Genomic DNA, 19,476 nt, shown 5'->3' with positions numbered 1-19,476 from the left:
ACAACAAAAATTGAAGAACATTCATCAATTCATTTTTCACTAAAATTTTTTCACAACAAACCGACGCGGAAGGTTAGAAGGTCGACTCCACCGCTGTTCACCGTTGCCGTCTGCCGAATCCGCCACGGGAATAGACGTTGACGCCGGATCCGGCCACCCCGCCGGCCGCCGACGCCGGATCCGGCCGCCTCGCCTACCACTGACCCCACCGCACCCTCCCCACCTGCCGCTGCACGCCGCTGCTGTCTCCACCTCCGTCGGACAACCACCGACCACAGGAGCCCGCGACTGCCGCCACCTCCGCCAGCGGGAGCCCGTCGTCTCCGCTAGCCAGCGAACAAAAGAGGAGACGCGCGAGAGAGAGGTGAGAGAGAGATCGACGCATCGTGCTGGCGATCTTATCTCCTCGACGCATCGTGGTGGCCCCCCCGGCTCGCCTCATCCATCGCCGGCTCGGCTCGATTTTACGTGGGTGTCGGTTTTTTTAAAAAACCAAAAATCGGCACCTATAATATCTTATAGGTGCCGGTTTTTAATTAACCGACACCTATAATATATTATAGGTGCCGGTTTTCTTAAAAAAACAACACAAAATATAATAGGTGCCTATTTTTATTTAGAACCAGCATCTATAATAACGTAAAGGTGCCGGTTTTTTATGATTTTAACCTGTGGAGGTGGAAAAAGGTTTATAGGTGCCGGTTTTAGTGCTAGGATTTGAACTCAAGTCGGTGGTGTCAGCACCTAGAACTCCATCACCGCACCACTAGTGCTTCTCCCAATGTATGAACTTCCTATTGGCACTAAACTAGCCCAAAGTATAAACGAAGCCCATTTAGGTGTAGGCGCATAAGCGATAATAAAAACATGTTCTTGAACTATATGCATTATTATTATGAAAACTGCCATAGGTTTTTTTTCTCATGAATATCTGAATGATTTTGTGACATTTAATTGAGAGTCAACTGAATTAATTAATTATCATGAATGAAACTTTTTGTACATGTATTTTTTAGATGATTGTCACAAAGGGTTTAAGGTTTAGGGTTTAGAGTTACGAAACCATGTTATTATGGCCTGAAAATTTCGGATTTCTTCAAATTTTCGTGAGTTTGATAAAAAAATATTCAAAGGCAGTAAGAAAATCTATGTTCTCAAAACACCGAAGTTACCAAAAATTTTGCCATTTTCCGAAAGTGTAAACCCTCTTACTGTTAGATGAAATTTGAAGCACAAAGATCCACACACTTGGTTGGTAACTTATCAAGAATAGGTAATTTTACCAGAACCCAAATACAGAAAATCATGTACAGTCAGTCAGTACTGCCCTGTCCGTATATTGGTACACACATGGGAAACTCTTGTACAAAATGGACCCTGCTCTGGCATCCTTAAGTAACACAGGACGTACATGCTAATAAACCAGCAAATTCTTTCTTACAAAAACCAAATCAGTACTCCAACACGACACACTAACCAGAACATCTTGAACGTACAGTGCAAATCTGATCGATGCATGTAGTGCACGGTTCATGCAATTGGCACATATAAATCTCTTGGCAATTTCTTGTATGTCTGGCCATGCATATCTCGATCGATCTTAGTACCAGTGATGGGTGATGGTGTGTGTCACGAAAAGTCACACGTCGATGCCGCCCTGCGCGACGCTATCATCCGGGGGGCTAATGGTGATCCAGAGGAGGGAGACGGTGATGGAGATGAGGCCGGCCCAGACGTAGACGATGGTGGGCGTCCTGCCGCGGCGGCCCATGAGGCCCTTGGCGAACGGGTAGTAGTGCGCGAGCACCCAGAAGCTGAAGAAGCCGCCGCCGAGCAGCTTGCTGTACTGCGGGATCTCCGCGTACACCGTCCGCGACACGCCGACGACGAGCGCGATGATGTTGATCCCGATGACGGCGAGCGGCGGGATGAAGAGCGACGTCCACTTGATGAGGTAGAGCTCGGCGAAGGGGTCGTCGTCGTCCTCCGCCGCCGCCTTGGCCGTGAGCGTGAAGGAGATCTCGATCCCGGCCACCACCTTGAGCAGGCCCTGCAGCACCGCCGCCAGGTGCGCCGACGTGCCGCCGATCACCCAGAACTGCTCGTTCCGCCACCACTCCTCCAGCCCGATCCCGGACCACTTCACCTCCAGCAGGCAGAGCAGCATGAGGGTGATGGTGATGAGCAGCAGGTAGGAGAGGAACGTCGGGTCCAGCGTCGCCACGATGAACTGCCCCGAGAAGAGCGACAGCGCCGGGAGGAGGCAGTACATGATGAGGAAGAGCGACGTGAAGGGGTAGATCCCAACGTTGAGGTACGCCATCCGCTGCAGGAACTTGAGCCGCCTGGACGCCAGCACCGCGTTGTTCTTGGAGAAGAAGATCTCCACCGACCCCGTCGCCCACCGGAGCACCTGGTGCAGCCTGTCCGTCAGGTTGATCGGCGCCGTCCCGCGGAACGCGTCGCGCCGGGTGATGCAGTACACCGACCGCCACCCGCGGTTGTGCATCCGGTACCCGGTCACCACGTCCTCCGTCACCGACCCGTAGATCCACCCCACGCGCTGCCCCCACTCCGTGTTGTCCTCGTACCAGCACGAGATCACCGACACCGACTCCGCCACCGTCGCCGCGTCCAGCGGCGGCCGCGGCATCAGCAGCGCGCCGGGGGGGCGACCGTTCAGGACGGACGGGTGGTCCTGCAGCGGCCGCCCCTGGTACTCGGCCACCGCGATGGACTCGATGAACATCTTGGACTTGCCGAACTTCTGCGGCGCCTCGTGGTCCGGGTGCGCCGTCGACAGCGCCTGCAGCTCGTGGTCGCCGCCCACGCTGCCGCCGCCGCTGCGGCCGCCGCCGGCGCCGGGCATGGCTTCGCTGCCTTGTCGCGGGTCGATGGGCACCTTGGTCTGGCCGTAGGTGCCGCGGTACTCGATGGCGCGGGGCGGGTTGAAGCCGTAGATGGCGTAGCGGCGGAAGAGGCAGCCCGTGCCGACGTACATGGGGCCCTGGAGGCCGTCGAGCGCGCGCATGTTGCCGTCGAAGAAGACGGTGTTGTGGTTGGCGTAGCGGTCGGAGGGGTCGATCCCCTCGAACCGCTGCGGGAACTGGATGTAGCAGATGCGGTCGCCGCCGCGGTCGAGCATGTAGCACATGGCCTCGCGGATGGCCTGGCAGTTGTAGATGTAGTGGTCGCAGTCGAAGTTGAGCATGAAGGGGCCATTGGAGAGGATCGCCGACGCCCGCACCATGGCGTTCATGGCGCCGGCCTTCTTGTTGTGGTCGTACCCGGCGCGCTTCTCCCGCGACAGGTAGGCGAACATCGGGATGCGCATGTCCACGTCGGTCATGTCCAGGTACGGGTGGTCGCCGGCCTCGCCGTACACCACGTCGTGGTGCGGGTTCTTGATCATCACCTGCACGATGCTGGCGTGGTCGCCCTTGGCGTGGTCGGGGGACGGGTCCAGCCAGGTGCCCGGCCAGTGCGTGCCGTCGGCCATCCAGGTGGCGGCCTTCACGGAGGCGAGTGCGTCGGCGTCGCCGGCGGCCTGCTTGTCGCGCGCCAGCTTGCGCTCGCGGGCGTTCAGGGCGTTGGCGCGGCGGCGGATGAGGTCGGGGAGGCTGTTCACGCGGATCTTGAACTCGTCGTACTCGCGCTTGATCCAGCGGCGGTCCTTGACGAAGTCCGGCCGCTTCTTGCCCTTGGTCGGGTCGCCCTTCTGCGTGAAGTAGGAATCCGGGTTGCGCGGCTCGATGCTGTGCTTGCGGCAGAAGGGCACCCACACCTTGGCGAACGCGCACGCCTCCGCCATGGACTCGAAGGTCAGCAGCGCGCCGCCGTCGTCGGAGATGTAGACGAACAGCTTCTCCACGGGGTACTCGGTGGCGAGGATGGAGAGGAGCGTGTTGGCCGTCACCAGCGTCGGCTCCTTGTAGGGGTCGGCGGTGGAGATGAAGACGTCAAGCCCCGGCAGGTCGGAGCGCCCCGTCGGGTTCGTCGGCGACGGCGACTCGAACTTCTCCTTGAGCGCGGCGAGGTCGGCGGCGCGGTTGATCGGGTTCAGCTTGGGCATCTGGTCGAGCAGCCAGGAGAAGGCGAACCAGAACTCGCACACGATGGAGATCCCCCACAGCCAGAGCGCGTCCATGTTAGGGTTGGTGACGCGCCACACCAAGAAGAGGAAGAGCGCCACGAACCGCACCAACACCAGCAGCCTGTAGGGGCTGAGGATGCCCGGAGGGATGGGCACCTTGCGGCTCAGCGGCTTCCACGGCTTCTCGACGAGGTCCTCCATCTTGACGGCGCCGCCGCCTCCGCCGTCGTCGCCGTACACGTTGTCCTGGGGCCAGTAGGCGTTCCCGATGCCGTACGTGCCCTTGGTCTCGAACAGCCACCGGTTGTGATCGAAGTCACCGGTCTGGCTGCGCACCAGCAGCGACTTGTTGCTGGACGGCGCCGGGACGCGCGCCGTCGACAGCCGCCGGTCCATCTTGGCGCCGTCGTCGCCGCCACCGCGCCGGTTGACGAGCCTGGAGGAGGACGACGAGCCATAGGGCGGGAGCGGCAGATCGCCCGGCCTAGCGCCACCGGCGGACGGCGCCGCGGGCGGGGCACCCCCGGACGGCTGGTTGTCCGGGGTGGGCGGCATGAGGACGGTGTAGTTGGCGTAGTCGCCCGACATGGCGGCGAAGGACGGGTACTCCAGCGCGACGTCGAGGTGGTCGTCGTGGTCGTGGGTTGGAGAGGCTGCGGCCGCGGGAGGCCGCTAGGCTCGCTGTCCGCCGCGTAAACCTGTCTCGGGTGGCTGCCTGGGTGCCGCCGACGACGAGGACATGCGCGTTCGTCCTAGCTAGCTAGCTTCTCGGAGCCCCCATGCGGCTCTCGCCATTGCTGCGAAGGGAGTCGTTTGCATGGCTTGGAGGGATTTACGACAGGAAGACGGCGTGCGGAATGGCGTCACTTCCGGAAAATGAGGAAAAAAATTCTCTGGCGCGGAGCCCCAATCCTCAGCGCGTGAGGCACCATCGTGCCACCTGTATTCTCACCAATCTTGAAGCACCGGAAAAAATAAGGGTGTAGCTATATTTATGGCGCCATATTTTTCATCAAAAAATAGTCGGCATGTATTTACATTGTAAGTCCCTAAATTACATATGTAATTTTAGTGTATTTACAATATAGGTCTCAAAATTACATATGTAAGTACTAAAATTTCATATGTAAATTCGAAAATTACATACTAATTACATATGTAAGTGGGGTGTAAATCGACTGTAGCATATGACGTCATATTTCTAGCAACTCTGAAAAATAAAGCAATTTGGATTTTTTTTCTTAGTGTATACCCTCCATATTCCAGTGGTGCCCTACGAACTTGTATCGTATTCTCTACCCTAATCACGTCGTTAGCGTTCCTCGTTCCTCGGAGCCGTAATCCAGCTATTCGCCCTTCTGTTCCGGCCATCGCCGCGCGTGTAGTTCGCCGCCCTTCCGCCGTCGCCGTCGCTGTGGCCGTTACCATCGTCATCACCGTTGCTGTCAATGTAGATGAATCCCCACGGCGGCGCCTTCGCCGGTGCTGCTGCTTGCCCATCCGCCGGTGGTGACAATCCTCCGAGGCCGCCCACCACAAACACCACGATATCGATGAATGCAATTGCTAGCACAACCTTGACCACAACCATATGGCATCGACATTCTCTACGATGGCACATTCGTCGATGCTCAATGAACTGGAGATTAGATTTTGAAAAAGTTGTGATTTCTAAGTAGACATTGTACTTATCATATAAGTAGAAAACAATAACATGAATTATTGTTTCTAATTTGTAAGCTATTGCAACCTTTATTTCTTCCTGGAAGCAATTTGTAGTGATTCGATATACTCAAACACGTTATTTCTTTATAGTATATTTTTCTTTGGAGCTTTGTGTCTTGTAAATGGGCTGCCATGCATTGTTGATCGGTCCATGGTTGATCAGGGGCCTCGGAGGATCGTCACCGCCCGCGGATGGGCAGGAGGCAGCACCGGCGAAGGCACCGCCGCGGGGATTCATCTGCATTGACTACGACGGCGACGGCCACGGCGACAGCGGAAGGGCAGCGAACTACACGCGCGGCGATGGCCGGAACGGAAGGGTGAATAGCAGGATTACGGCTCCAAGGAACGAGGAACGCTAACGACGTGATTAGGGCAGAGAATACGATACAAGTTCGTAGGGCACCACTGGAATACGGAGCGTATACGCTAAGAAAAAAAAATCCAAATTGCTTTACTTTTTTTCCGGTGCTTCAAGATTGGTGAGAATACAGGTGGCACCCATCTAGGATGGTGCCTCACGCGATGAGGATTGGGGCTCTGCCCCGGAGAATTTTTTTCCGGAAAATGACCCCTCCCCTCTCCCGCCGCATCATGAACAACGACAAAATTGGCCACGCGTTTTGCTTGCCAGGTAATGGGCCGAGGGCCGAAGCCGATGCCGAACCCGAACCTCAGTCCAGCCCATTTGTTTAAGGCTCGCGTGAACCGCAGGCTGCTACGCTATTTTGGAAAAAGTGCACCGAAGGTCCCTCGACTTGTCATCGAGATACCAAAGCGTCCTCGAACTGCAAAACCAGATACGCGGGGTCCCTTAACTATATAAAACCGGTTACCCGAGGTCCTTCGGTGGTTTTCACCCTGGTTTTGGTCTACGTGGCGGCTGAGTCAGCGTTGGACCCACGTGGGCCCCACATGTCAGCTGGCCACGTCATCACCCTCTCTTTCCCCTCTTCTCTTTCTCTGTTTCTCTCCTTCCTCACTCTCGTTCTCTCTCGCAGGGCATGGGGCTGCTGCAGCAAGGGTGCCCATGGCGGCGCGCGCGCCCGGAGAATGGTGCAGCCAGTGACGGCGGCTCCCGGGGCGACGCGAGCTTCCCCCAGGCGGCGCACGGGCTCGGGGCGGCGGGATCGGCGTCGTCAGCAGCGGCAAGGAACGGTTCGTCGTCGTCGTCGTTGTTGTCGAGGAGGCTGAGGAGGTCGTCGGCCGTGGAGATGAGGAGGGAGTGGGAGCGGCGGCCGCTGTGCGGGGAGGTGGCGGGCGGGACGGCGGCGGAGTGCGCCGCGGTTTTCTGCTGCTTCCCCTTCACCGTCGTTGAGCTCGTCGTCCTAGCGGCCGTCCGCGTCCCCACCGCGCCATTCGAGGTGGCGCTGCCGCCGCGTCCACTCAGCCTTGTCGTCGTCGGCGGCTCCGAGCGCAAGCAGAGCAAGGCGGGCGAAGCAAAGCGGCGGAGGGGCGAGGCTCAGGGTCCCTACGCGGCTGCGCTAAAAGTGGCGCACCTCGCACCCGACGAGCTGGCGTGCCTCATGCTCCATCACTGCTCCATGGGAGCAGCCGCCATACCCTCTTCCTTTCCCTCTATAGCCTGGTAAGCATCCCGTCCAACCCAGTCCCAAAATTTGTCTCCCTGCAAACGAACACAATCAGGAAGAAACGGAACACCACAGGGAGCAAAGCAAGCATCCCATCCAACCCAGTCCCAAAATTCGTCTCCCTGCAAACCACTGCGCAGCAAACGAACACAATCAGAAAGAAACGGAACACCACAGGGAGCAAATAGAGCAACGATGCCAAGCAGGAACCCACGTCTCCTTCATCTCCGGCTGGCGCCCGGACAGCGACGCCAGCTCCTCCCCGTCGCCGTCGCCCAGCTCTTCACCCGCCGCCCACGCCCGCCGCGCCGACCTGTCGTGCCCAGGGGCTTCCCCGGCGGCCAACGATTCGATCCAATCCGGCGAGAGAGAAAGGGAGAGGATGTTGCTGGGGTCGGCGGCGCTTCTTTTCTTTCTTCTATCCTCTTCTCTTCTGGCCGCCGGCAGCAGATGGGGAGAGGCGGCCGTCGACGCCTCCGCGCCTCTCGGCCTTGTTGGCAGCGGCGGCGTCGTCCTCCACCATCTTTGCCCTCCTCACGAAGGCCTCGGTGGCTGACGCTGCGGCTGGTGCCCGCCGGCCGCCGCCCCATTTCCGCTCGGCCTCGTGCGTGTGTGTCGTTGTCAGGTGCGGCAACGGAGATGGAGGCGGAGGCTGACGTTGCGGCTGGTGCCCGCCGCCCCTTCTCCTCCCAGCCTCGCTCCTATGCGTCGTCGTCGTCGGGTGCGGCAGTGGAACTTGGTCGTCGACGCGGCCCGCCTCGCCTGCACAGAGAAGACAGAGAGAGGAGGAAGGGAGAGAAAGGGGAAAAGAGAGGTGACGACGTATCACCTGACACGCGGGTCCCACGTGGGTTCCACGCTTACTCAGCTGCCACCTAGATCAAAACCGGGACTAAAACCACCGAAGGACCTTGGGTGACCGGTTTTACATAGTTAAGGGACCCTGCATATCTGGTTTTGTGGTTCGAGGACGTTTTTATATCCCGATGACAAGTTGAGGGACCTTCGGTGTACTTTTTCCCGCCATTTTTCGCCACCAACTGCTGGCCCATGTAGCCCACGGGCTGGCAAGGCAATTATTAATCCGGAAAACGTTCACCTGCCATCAACTTTAAGTTGAGTTTGTATGGTATCCTTAAACCAAACAATACCAGAAACCTTCTTCCTTAAACTATACTAAACCGTGTAATTTGGGTACGATAAGAGTAAGGATCCTGATTTCACTGACGTGGTATCCTAGTCAACAAAAGAAAATAAAAAAAGTATGTGGAGGCCCACACGTCAGTCGCCCTCTTCTTCCTTCTCTTTTCTTCCTGGACATGGCCAGAGAAGACACCACGCGCGACGATGACACTCTCCTTATGAGTGGAGCGGCTAGGCACATGTTCGTTGTCTCCACCACCATGACAATGCTGGTGCGCCACTGCCACAACTCCGGCCTCGGCCATGGTGCCGTGCAACTCCGGCAACTCCAAGCCGATCACCGGAAGGATGAATCGCTCCCGAAAAGGAGTCTATTGATTCTCTCCCAATTGGTTGGATTGTAGGGGCGATGATTTGTTTCACAGGCGTGGTCTCTGGTTCAAGTCTAGGATGGCCCAGCTGCGCTAGGGAAAAGAATAGAAGAAGCATCTGACTCTTTCATGCATACTCCACTTGGCTCAGGGGATATAGCAACCACAAGTTGATGCCGACGATTCTTCTACCGGAATGGAGTCTGACGATGGAGGCGAGCCAGGATCGACATCATCCTCACTGTCAACGGTGGCGCACCCGTTCGCGCGCGCGCTTGTGTTGGCGGACGATAAGGGCGACCGGTGCGGCGGGCGCTACGTGTATGTCCAGGAGCTGCGGGGGCGGCTAGATCCGTGTAACGGCGGTGCCCACCCCCTCAGCCACCGCCGCTCCTGAGGGCGGGGCAGCCACCTCCACCTCCATCTCAACTGGCTTCGTCTCCACCTCTGCTATGCCCGCCACCGTAGCTCTCCCCCGCCACTCGCTACCCCACTCACTCACCGCTGTTCATCACGCCGCCACCCAACCCAGTGTCTACCCACCCGTTCCCTCCTCCTGTCACGAGGCACCGGCTATGGTGGCGGCGGAGCCTCTCAAGGCAGCGGAGCTCGGCCGGGCTCCCCCTCTCTCCCAGGGTCGCTTGCCACCTCCCACCCCTCTGCCACCAGCGGCCTTCCTCACTGAAGAAGAGGAGAAGAGAAGAGAAAAAAGAAGAAAAGAGAAAAGAAGAGATGCAGACCTCTTTTTTTTTCTTCTCACTTACAAGTGGACCTCATAATTTTTTTTATTTTTTATTTCGCTAACTGGGATTCAACGTAAGCGAAACCAAAGATGCATACTACTATAGGACCTGAAATGCACGGTTTTATATAGTTTAGGGCTGAAGATTTCTGGTGTTGGGGATTAAGAATATCATAAACTCGACATAAAGTTGAGGGACGGCAGATCAACTTATTCCTACTAATCCTAATCACAGGTACGTATTTCCATACTATGCTCTAACCTGATGTACATATACAGCGACTGATCTGTCTTACGAGTTAAGCACTGAACCGCGAGTGAATTGTGTTTCCTGTTTCAATAAACAGTAGCGCTCTTGCCAGAAGAGGCGGCATAAAACATTTTTCGTCCGTTTCATATTATAAGTTATTTTAATTTTTTCTAGTCAAACATCTTTACACTTGACTAAACTTATAGAAAAATATAATAGCATTTCTAACTCAAAACAAACATATTATCAAAATGTATTCAATGCTAGATTTAACGAAACTAATTTGGTGTTCGAAATGTTATTAATTTTTCTATAAATTTAGCCAAACTTAACAAAGTTTTTAGAAAAATCAAAGCGATTTATAATATGAAACGGAGGTAGTATATAAAAGGGATGCATTCGGTTCACGAATGGTGAGAATCTCTCGTCACATGGCAAGGGTTACCAATGTTGGGGACTAGATCCCTAATTCTCCGAATCTCTTTGGGAAATTTGGAACGAGCGAAATCGGCGAATTTTTCGAAACAAGGAGAAAAGCACAGCGACCCTCACCGCAAAGATTAAAGAAGAGTCAACAACCTGGGCTTTAGTGGGAGCTAAACGCCTAGCGGAGATGTTGCCTTAGTGCCTATTCGGTCTTTGTAAATATTACTTTTACTCCTTACATGTAAATATTATTGCTCTCTGCTTTATTCAATTAATGGCAAGCTTTGCCGTCGTTCAAAAAAAAAAAGAGGATGCATTATCCGAGTAAAGATACCTCCGATACTCTTTGCGCAGATAGCTTCATAGAGACAAGAGTTCTTGACTCAGCCCAAAGCAGAGTCTGACAGAAAACCTCGATTTTCTAAAATCAGATAAAGTGCAGTCAATAAAACTGTTACTGGAGTATCTGTGAGCACAAGAAGCAACAAATGATACGGCCAAATTAAGACAATACACTCATAATATAGCAAGTCTTATTTTTGCCCGGAACAATTTTATTTCTGATTTCCTATTTGCGAGGAGAAGACACAAGCTTATTTTGGAGGCTACAAACAAACTGAAATGACATGGCCCGAATCAAATGAAATCTCACAATGAAACTCAACAGAAGTGTTCGATCTTAAACATGCATCTCATCCAACTTGCTCCACACTGATCACATTACAAATTAATCAAGAAGAAACTAAACATGGATCGATCATCACCCAAGTGTCACATCCTCGCAACAAAAGCCTTCTTCCCCATCTGAACCAAATCAATCCTTCACAACACATCCTCACAAGATTCTGACGATGGAGTGACCATTTTTATGCGTGTTGCCGATGGCGAAATGGGTAATTAGAACTCGCTGCTGGCAACGGGGGCGTGGTCGCCGCACATGTAGACGTACCGGTAGACGAGGCCGGCGAGGCCGCCGCCGACGAGGGGGCCGACCCAGTAGATCCAGATGTTGGTGTAGTCGCCGCTGGCGACGGCGGGGCCGAAGGAGCGCGCCGGGTTCATGGAGCCGCCGGAGAAGGGGCCGGCGACGAGGATGTTGGCGCCGACGATGAAGCCGATGGCGATGGGCGCGATGGTGCCGAGCGACCCCTTCTTGGGGTCGGCGGCGGTGGCGTACACGGTGTACACCAGCCCGAAGGTGACGATGATCTCCATCACCACGCCCTCGAACGCGCCCACGCCGGACAGCCCGTGCGTCGGTGTCGCCTGCAAACCAACGGCCACCCACGGCGGCGTCAGTGAGTGAGTGACGGATCAGGCTGAGAGCTCAGCTCTGGCGGCGAGGTGCATGCAAGAAAGAAGGCTTACCACGCCGGTGCAGAACTGGACGAGGACGGCGCCGACGATGGCGCCGAGGAGCTGGGCGACCCAGTAGAAGACGCCGGTGAGGATGGTGATCTGGCCGCCGAGGGCGAGGCCGAAGGTGACGGCCGGGTTGACGTGGCCGCCGGAGATGTTGGCGCCGATGGCCACCGCCACGAACAGCCCGAACCCGTGGCACACCGCCACGGCGACCAGCCCGGCCGGGTCAAGCGGCGCGCCGCCGGTCAACTTGGCTGCAATTCGATCGTAAATCACAATTAATCGCACCGTTCATCGTACGTTTGCATGCGCCATGGTGCCATCGATTTACTCACTGTAGGCGATGGCGGAGCCGACGCCGGCGAAGACGAAGACGAGGGTGGAGATGAACTCGGCGACGTAGGCCTTGAGGGAGGCCGCGCTGAAGGAGTCATCGAAGCGGCCGAAGGCGATGTTGCCCGACATGGCGACGACGGTGGCGCGCGCGGGGGAGAGCTGAGTGAGCAGAGGAAGAGGAAGGAGAGGATGTGATATGGGGGGTGGTCACTAAGAATACGGATCACAGACCCCGTGAATGCTATTCTTATAGGTGGCCTGCCCGGTTATTCAGAGCTTCGGTCAGTCCAAAAGGAGAAAAATGAAAAACTTATTTTCGGTGTAGGGGATAATGGATTCGGGTTTGCAATTAATTTTGGACCCAAGAGAAGTACTTCCTCCGTCCCTAAATATTTGACACCATTGACTTTTTTAAACATGTTTGACCGTTCGTCTTATTCAAAAAATTTAAGTAATTAATAATTTTTTTCTATCATTTGATTCATTATTAAATATACTTTTCCGTATATATATAGTTATACATATTTCACAAAAGTTTTTAAATAAGACGAATGGTCAAAAATGTTTTAAAAAGTCAACAACGTCAAATATTTAGGGACGGAGGGAGTATATGTTAGTACATCCGTCCCAAAATAATTTTATTTTCTCTTGTCCCATAAATACAAAAGCAAAAAGATTGTAATACCCTCCACCCAACCAAATCCTAATAGAATTGTTCCATTTTTATCTACTTCCAATACATTTGTCGCATACTTTCACAAACTTTGATAATTTTTTTCTTAAAAGTAAACTTATTTTTGGACAAATAGGAGGGGATAAAGATGAATTTATTTTGGCAGGGAGGGATTACAACATATAATTGAATTATTACCGTACTACTGATTGATATGATATCACATTGACTGGCGTAACATGTTACAATTCAAATTCACATTAGTCCACTCTACACATAGATTGGGCCTACATTCAAATGGCACCACACTTAGAAAGTCTACCATGAATGTCTCTCTAGGAATAGGGCTGAATAATGAATCAGTTCGATTTGGCTCGATCTAGCTCCGCTTGGCTCATTAAGCTAGCGAGCTAGGAGAATAAACATCAACTCAAAGTCCACCTATGATGATGACGACTGCCTCTTCTCATTATGTGAGTTCCTTGACTTCAAACTTGTCGGGCAGAGGTGCCTTGTCTTGCATCTCATCTTCCTACTACATGACCTAGTGGTGCGTCGAGGGAATGCGGTTGCGCGCGTTGGCGTGAAACCATGACGGTTCGATAAGAGGGAGATGGAGTCAAGTATCGGCATGTTATATGTCATGATTTGTCTGCCGAGGATGAAGTAGAGTGGTAAGCAAGATAGGGATGGAGTGAGGCGATAGGCAAGAGCATGAACGGAGTTGCTTGAGCTATGATATGTTGAGGCGGCGTTGCAACCATGTTGATGGGTGGCGGAACGACAAAGTGGTGACGTAAGAACAGAGGACGGATGGGAGTCAAGTTGGATATAGAATGGAATGCCATCTTAGGTGGCATACGGATTAAGGGTGGAGTTGGGATTTTATCTTGTTGGGTTGTTGTGTTGGCCACTGCTTGCCTTGGCTTGTTTGACTCTTGAGCAGCCTGATGAGCAGCTAAAATGTGAGCTCAACTTATTACGAGAGTGCAACGAGCCAAGCCATGCATTGGATGAGCTAACGATCCATGAGCTTTTTCATCCATCTAGCCATTCTCTGGGATGAGTTGACTCAAACGATCTACCTAAAAGTTTTTTTATACAATACATGGCTAGTCATTATACTTGATCCGAGGTATCACTTAGGTCTATTAACTTGTAATCCCTCCTGTCGATGGGGGATACCCGTAGACCGAATATATAGGGTATTGCGGTACGTTGGAACGAGGACCTACGTAGTAAGACATCAAGCAAAATAAAAGACAGGGATTATATTGGTTCAGGCCCCTTTGTAGGTAATAGCCATAATCCAGTTGGTATGGGATTATATGATGGAAATCATAGATTACAAAGGGAATAATGGAACTCGATGATACTGACGAGACCGTAGTCGAGTTGGTTCGACTAGATCACCCGGCGACTTGGCTCCTGTAGGCTCCGGCTTCGTAGGCTGTGGTGGATGTGTTGGCGGTGAGATTCGATGCCTTAGGTCCTGCCCACGGGGTCTCTTTTATACCGCGGATCAGTTGATCTCCAAGTAGAACTCGGAGATATCGGACCCCTCACAATATGGTAATGACCCAGTTCTGTCCGAGTAGGATTCCTTCTATCTGTGGACTCCGTTTCTATCACGTGATAGATTTCCTTAACACATACAGGAACTATTCGTATACGCGTGGGTATACCGTCTCAGTATACAACGTATATCCAAGGATAGTGGGTATACCTTATCCGTAACCCTGACACCTCCGTTTCATATTATAAGTCATTTGACTTTTTTCCTAGTCAAATTTGACCAAGTTTATGGAAAAAGTTAACAACATTTAAAATACCAAACTAGTTTCATAAAATATAACATTGAGTATATTTTGATAATATGTTTGTTTTGTGTTCAAAATACTAGTGTATTTTTCTATAAATTTGGTCAAATTTGACTAGAAAAAAAGTCAAACGACTTATAATATGAAACGGAGGGAGTAAATTATTTAGCTAGGACCGTAATTATTTATAATCCTGGTTTATTGTATTACTTGAGGTCCAAAGCACATTTAAGTGGTTATGACTATTGACATGGCTTTCTACGGTGACCAAAATTTTACATTCAGCCTATTCCGACCCACCATACAACTAGATTTTGTGTTTAGCCTCCGCTCTGGATTTTTATCCCAACCCAACCCCTCTGTCCTCAATCTCTTCTCATCTTTGAAATTATGGAGGGGAAAGCGGTGAGGACTCAGGTGGCACAAAGGGTGGCTAGGGTAGGATGTCCGAGAGGAGAGGGAAGTGACGAACTGCAATGAGGGTAGCATGGCTTCTTTTCATTGTTATCAAAATTGCCTTCTCCAAGAATCTCACCATCTTCAAGTTGTCGGAGCAGAAGACCGAGAATACCACCGATACAATGCCCTTCATATGGACAACATAGGCCTAATCCCTGCCTCTTCGGTTTGGGGAGCACGGTGGAGTGGTGGTGGGAGTCAGATTGGGAGTGTACGGTAAAAGAGGGCTAAATGGAAAATGTACGTAACAATGGACAACCACGTCAATGTCTAGAAGACGTTTCGTATCTCAGACGATACATTAAATTGAAATTAACATAAATGAGTGATTTATAAGTTAATTAACCTTAGATAACATCCCTGTGCAAGTCTTTGAATAGGACTTGCCATATATATTTTATTTAAAAAAAAAACTTGGGGAAGGAAGACACGTACCAGCCTGGTGATATAGTGTATTAATTCAACCCGACCCGGTAGCAACAACCGGATGGGAGAAGCGGCTGACGGCCGACGTGGCGGGCGGCACCCGTCGTTGTCCAATTCCGTCACGCCAGCTGTGCAATATTCGCCGAAGCGTCTGGATCGATCGGCCGCCGCGCGCGCCTCCGTCACTCGCTCCATCGCTTCTCCGCGCGCCATTCCCAGATCAATCATTCATCCGCTCGTGGGATCACGGGCCCACCCACTCCTTGGTTTTGGATCAAGCCGATTTAATTAATTGGTCTATTCATCCATGGAGTAACATCTTCAAAACAAATTAATCTTAGTATAATCACTCATTAGTTGGCAAACACTTTGGCGAGTCACTATCCGTGATTATTGAGAAGGTTATCTAGTTATCTGCCCAGATAAGATGGAACCAAGTGAGTAGGAGAAACGGAGAAGTTGCATGCATGTTTTTTGCATTAACCAGTGGGGCTCTGTTCAGGAAGATATGTTCGTTCTGATGATGATGATCAGGTTGTGGTTGGGTTTGCACAGACTTGGTCATGGTGTTATGTTACCCTCTTTTCTTAGTTAGCTAGGGTTTGCTTCGTAGGATAATGCTTGGGGTTAGTAGTTACTGATCAGTTTGCAGGTCATAATAATGCAGATAAGTTCAGAAGCTTAATTGCTTGGGCTAGTTGTTACACTATTTGCAGGTTTAATTGGACAAATGCATTAAGCCTCAAGTCTTACTATTTGTCTTACATTTCAAGGTCGTAATAATGCTCGAACAACTTTTCGTACGTCAATTTGCAGGTTGCATGATCGATCAGCAGCTTTTTTTTACTGTGGTACTTTGTTTTGCATCACACGAAACTATGATATCACAGGGGTAGATGGTCCACTTTGTTCATCACATACACAACATCCAAGGGCATAATTCCAACAATTACTTGATCCCCAATCCCAAAAGGACAGCTATGACAATAAAGATGTTTTTGTCCTCACAAAAATCAAAAGTAGTAAATGTTCTTCAACACATGCGTGAAATTATGGTACCATCTGATCAGAATTTACATTGATGAAATGATCCTCTCCAATTCTTGTTGATACAACTAGAACCGCATACCTTGATCATTAGAGTACGTTGATCCATTCTGATTCTGGATCTGACATGATCTCCCTGTACGTACAACCACATGGCAGCCACTGCTCAGTCTAATTCCCTCCTACTTAGCTAGCTAACTAGCATTGGTTATCTAAGGGGAAAAAAAAGCTAGCTAGCATTATGCCTGCTATCTAGGACTGTCAGAGTGGCCATTAGCATGCACATGGTGCATCGGATTTTCCAGGTAAAAATCTTATTATAAGATACATATCGAATGCAGTTTTTGTTGGGTAACAAGAATCTCATCCAAAATTTTCTAGCTATCAGATGATAAATGAAAACAATGAGAAAACGAATGAATGAATGTCCTTCCAAAGAATCGCTGGAAGTACGTGTGCTGTAGGCTGTAGCACAGTGCCTTGGGATCTGAAATGATGAACAGGAGGCAAAACTGGATGAGCACGACGACGACGATCCTGCGTGGCAATGGCAGGCAGCAACATGTGTGAGAGACTGCAGCCGCGGATAGAATGGAATCTTTTTTTCCTCTCTACTGTCTAAATTAACCATGCAATTAAGGGTGTGTCTATATGCTGAATTGCTGATGGTCCACGAACAGCCTAGCAAGGCATGAATTCAGTCAGGGACCAGTTAGCTGAACGCTGAATCGCAGATGGTTTCAAACAAATCTCTTGTGTTTGTCTCTACGCCATCACACTGAATAAAATCATTCGGACACAGCTAGCTAGCGATGCTATCCAGAGATATTATTGTCCTTGATAGAGAAAATAAAGATCTTGATGTTGATGAATTGATGACAGAGATGGAATTGGATCGGGTATATGTGGATATTCTGAATGGTGTTGTTCTTTGGAAGAAGAGCATATATATTATTTTGTGCCTTTGTACAAATTAATCATGATTGAATTGATTATGCAGCCGTGTACTACTGATAATATTATCTAAAAGAAGTACTACTGATAAGGATGGAATGTGTCGAATGAATTTTACTCTATTCAGGGAACTCCGTGAACTATTCCCGAATGCATCCAAGATGTAGAGTTGTTAACATTGGCTTGTTTCTTCATGAAGATTAATTTACAGCTTTTGACAAACTTTTTTTCTATTTGATAATTCATAGTCCTTTCTGAAACAAGAGCACGCATATTTTGTGAATTAATCTCAGAAGCTTGGAAAAAACTCCCCATACGAACTTTTTAATTTACCCCAACCTTGAATGTTGAATCTGAACCGTTAGACATTGATAATATCATGATTTTGTTAAGAATTACAAACAGATTGCCACATTTCTTCAAGCTAATCAAAGCTAGCCTAGTACACCAATTCGTTATACTTAAGCTCAACAACGTCACTGACTCCGCCACTAATTAACTCCAATTAATAACTACTGGAGAATAGGAATCACTAATCTGCTGACCATACAGATAATTAAACAAGTGAAAGTAGCCAGACACCCACGTACATCACGCCCATCTAGCTTCCCCGGTCGTGAATTAATTCTTTCTTTTTCTTGCATGATGAGTGCAGGATAACGCAAATAAAACAAGCTGCTAAACTAGTTTCTAGCTCACAAATGATTTCGTCAGCCGATGCATGACAGCAGAGGATGAGACAGGCTAGAAATGATTGGAGGATATGCTCTTGTGGTGAGGGAAATATGCTTTCGCTCAGCTCAAGGAAGGTTCTGGCTGGAGGGAGATATCCATAGAGATGGATCCAGATGCAGAGCGTTGAGTTGCATGTGAAAACTGATGGAGATGGATCAGTTATTTTGTGGTAGCGCTTTCCCTCCGTTCTCAAGCAATAATAAACATTTTAGTTTATACAAAGAATATCGATTTGACCATTTATACTCCTTCTGTTCTCGAATAATGCTGAGTAATACCCATTTTTAACCGTAGCGCGCAGGATAAGATAGTTAATTTATCCTTTGCCATCCTTACGAAATGAAATCTACCTATCTACCTATCTATCTATCTATTATATACTAAAAGTCCATTAAACTTCCTACAAACGCTCCTATATCGCCATGTGGCACTCTACAAACGCTCCTAAACTGCCACGTGGCAAAGAAACATCTAGCCCTTGATTTTCATTTAAATTGATGGGCCCATCCTTTTCGACCATTAGATTAGATGCAGAAAAAAATAATCTACTCATCCTAATCACCTTCCAATTTGGGCACCACTCAATTTGTGCGGATGCACATATATACGTAACAACTTTGTACACTCCTATTTCCATTCCTCTTTTCATTCTACTCCCTACGTTTCACAATGTAAGACTTTCTAGCATTGCTCACATACATATATATGTTAATGAATCTAAATACATACATATGTCTATATTCATTAACATCTAAAATGAATGTGGGCAATGCTAGAAAGTCTTACAATATTGTGAAACGGAGGAATTATTATCTATTTCTCTCTCCTATTTTGCTTTTTCTAATAGAAAGCAAAATTTATGTGAAAACATTCATAAAAGTATTCTAATATGCTTATGCTGTTAGATTATTTATATAGTAACTAAATCATACGTGTATGTTTTGATCACACTACTATAAAAAGACATATAGAGATCGACATTAGGTGCTGCAAGTGATAAAACCAGCACCTATAGACCATTTCCTACATCTGCATGTTGAAAATAAAAAAATGGCACTTTTAATAGACTATAGGTGCCCTTTTTTTTTAACAAAAACTGACACCATTAATTTACTTTATTAAAACCGACACTCGGTTTTTAAAAATCGACACTACAAAACCGAGCAGACCGATGGTCTTGAGCGGATAAGGCTGAGAGGGTTTGGTGCCTCTCTCTCTCGCGCGCGTAGATAGGACCGAGAGTCTCACTCTCTCTCGCGTGCTCCACTCTCTCTCTCGCTCGCTCTATCTATATCTCTTGCTCTCTATCTCGCACGTTCCTA

General features: G+C 50.0%; 3 protein-coding genes across 3 annotated transcripts; 1 reads left to right on the top strand and 2 right to left on the bottom strand.

The window, feature by feature from the left end:
- Window positions 1–1,258: 1,258 nt before the first annotated feature.
- On the bottom strand, window positions 1,259–4,896 carry LOC127776572 (putative cellulose synthase-like protein D5). Its single transcript, XM_052302987.1, has one exon. The coding sequence runs from the start codon at window positions 4,679–4,681 to the stop codon at window positions 1,640–1,642; it is 3,042 nt and encodes a 1,013-aa protein (XP_052158947.1). The 5' UTR covers window positions 4,682–4,896; the 3' UTR covers window positions 1,259–1,639.
- A 1,636-nt stretch (window positions 4,897–6,532) lies between these two features.
- LOC127776574 (uncharacterized) lies at window positions 6,533–7,859 on the top strand. The gene has a single exon (XM_052302989.1). It carries the CDS (start codon window positions 6,823–6,825, stop codon window positions 7,408–7,410), a length of 588 nt encoding a protein of 195 aa, XP_052158949.1. The 5' UTR covers window positions 6,533–6,822; the 3' UTR covers window positions 7,411–7,859.
- Window positions 7,860–10,866: 3,007 nt separating this feature from the next.
- Window positions 10,867–12,274, bottom strand: LOC127776573 (probable aquaporin TIP2-2). Its single transcript, XM_052302988.1, has 3 exons — window positions 12,040–12,274; window positions 11,711–11,958; window positions 10,867–11,608 (listed from the first exon to the last, which is right to left on the bottom strand). Exons 1-3 carry the CDS (start codon window positions 12,167–12,169, stop codon window positions 11,240–11,242), a joined length of 747 nt encoding a protein of 248 aa, XP_052158948.1. The 5' UTR covers window positions 12,170–12,274; the 3' UTR covers window positions 10,867–11,239.
- Window positions 12,275–19,476: the final 7,202 nt, after the last annotated feature.

Source organism: Oryza glaberrima, chromosome 6 (genome assembly GCF_000147395.1).
Source record: "Oryza glaberrima chromosome 6, OglaRS2, whole genome shotgun sequence".
NCBI classification, from domain to species: Eukaryota; Viridiplantae; Streptophyta; class Magnoliopsida; order Poales; family Poaceae; genus Oryza; species Oryza glaberrima.
Note: the sequence above shows the minus strand (reverse complement) of the source record. Positions and strands in the feature narration are given on the sequence as shown.

What these genes read in the sequence shown, in the direction of transcription:
- LOC127776574 (XM_052302989.1), top strand. Translation starts at nt 6,823, where the DNA reads ATGGGGCTGCTGCAGCAAGGGTGCCCATGGCGGCGCGCGCGCCCGGAG.
- LOC127776573 (XM_052302988.1), bottom strand. Translation starts at nt 12,169, where the DNA reads ATGTCGGGCAACATCGCCTTCGGCCGCTTCGATGACTCCTTCAGCGCG. An exon ending in CGGCTCCGCCATCGCCTACA is followed by an intron (nt 11,959 to 12,039) that starts GTGAGTAAATCG and finishes ATCGAATTGCAG; the next exon opens with CCAAGTTGACCGGCGGCGCG. An exon ending in TCCAGTTCTGCACCGGCGTG is followed by an intron (nt 11,609 to 11,710) that starts GTAAGCCTTCTT and finishes GTTGGTTTGCAG; the next exon opens with GCGACACCGACGCACGGGCT.
- LOC127776572 (XM_052302987.1), bottom strand. Translation starts at nt 4,681, where the DNA reads ATGTCGGGCGACTACGCCAACTACACCGTCCTCATGCCGCCCACCCCG.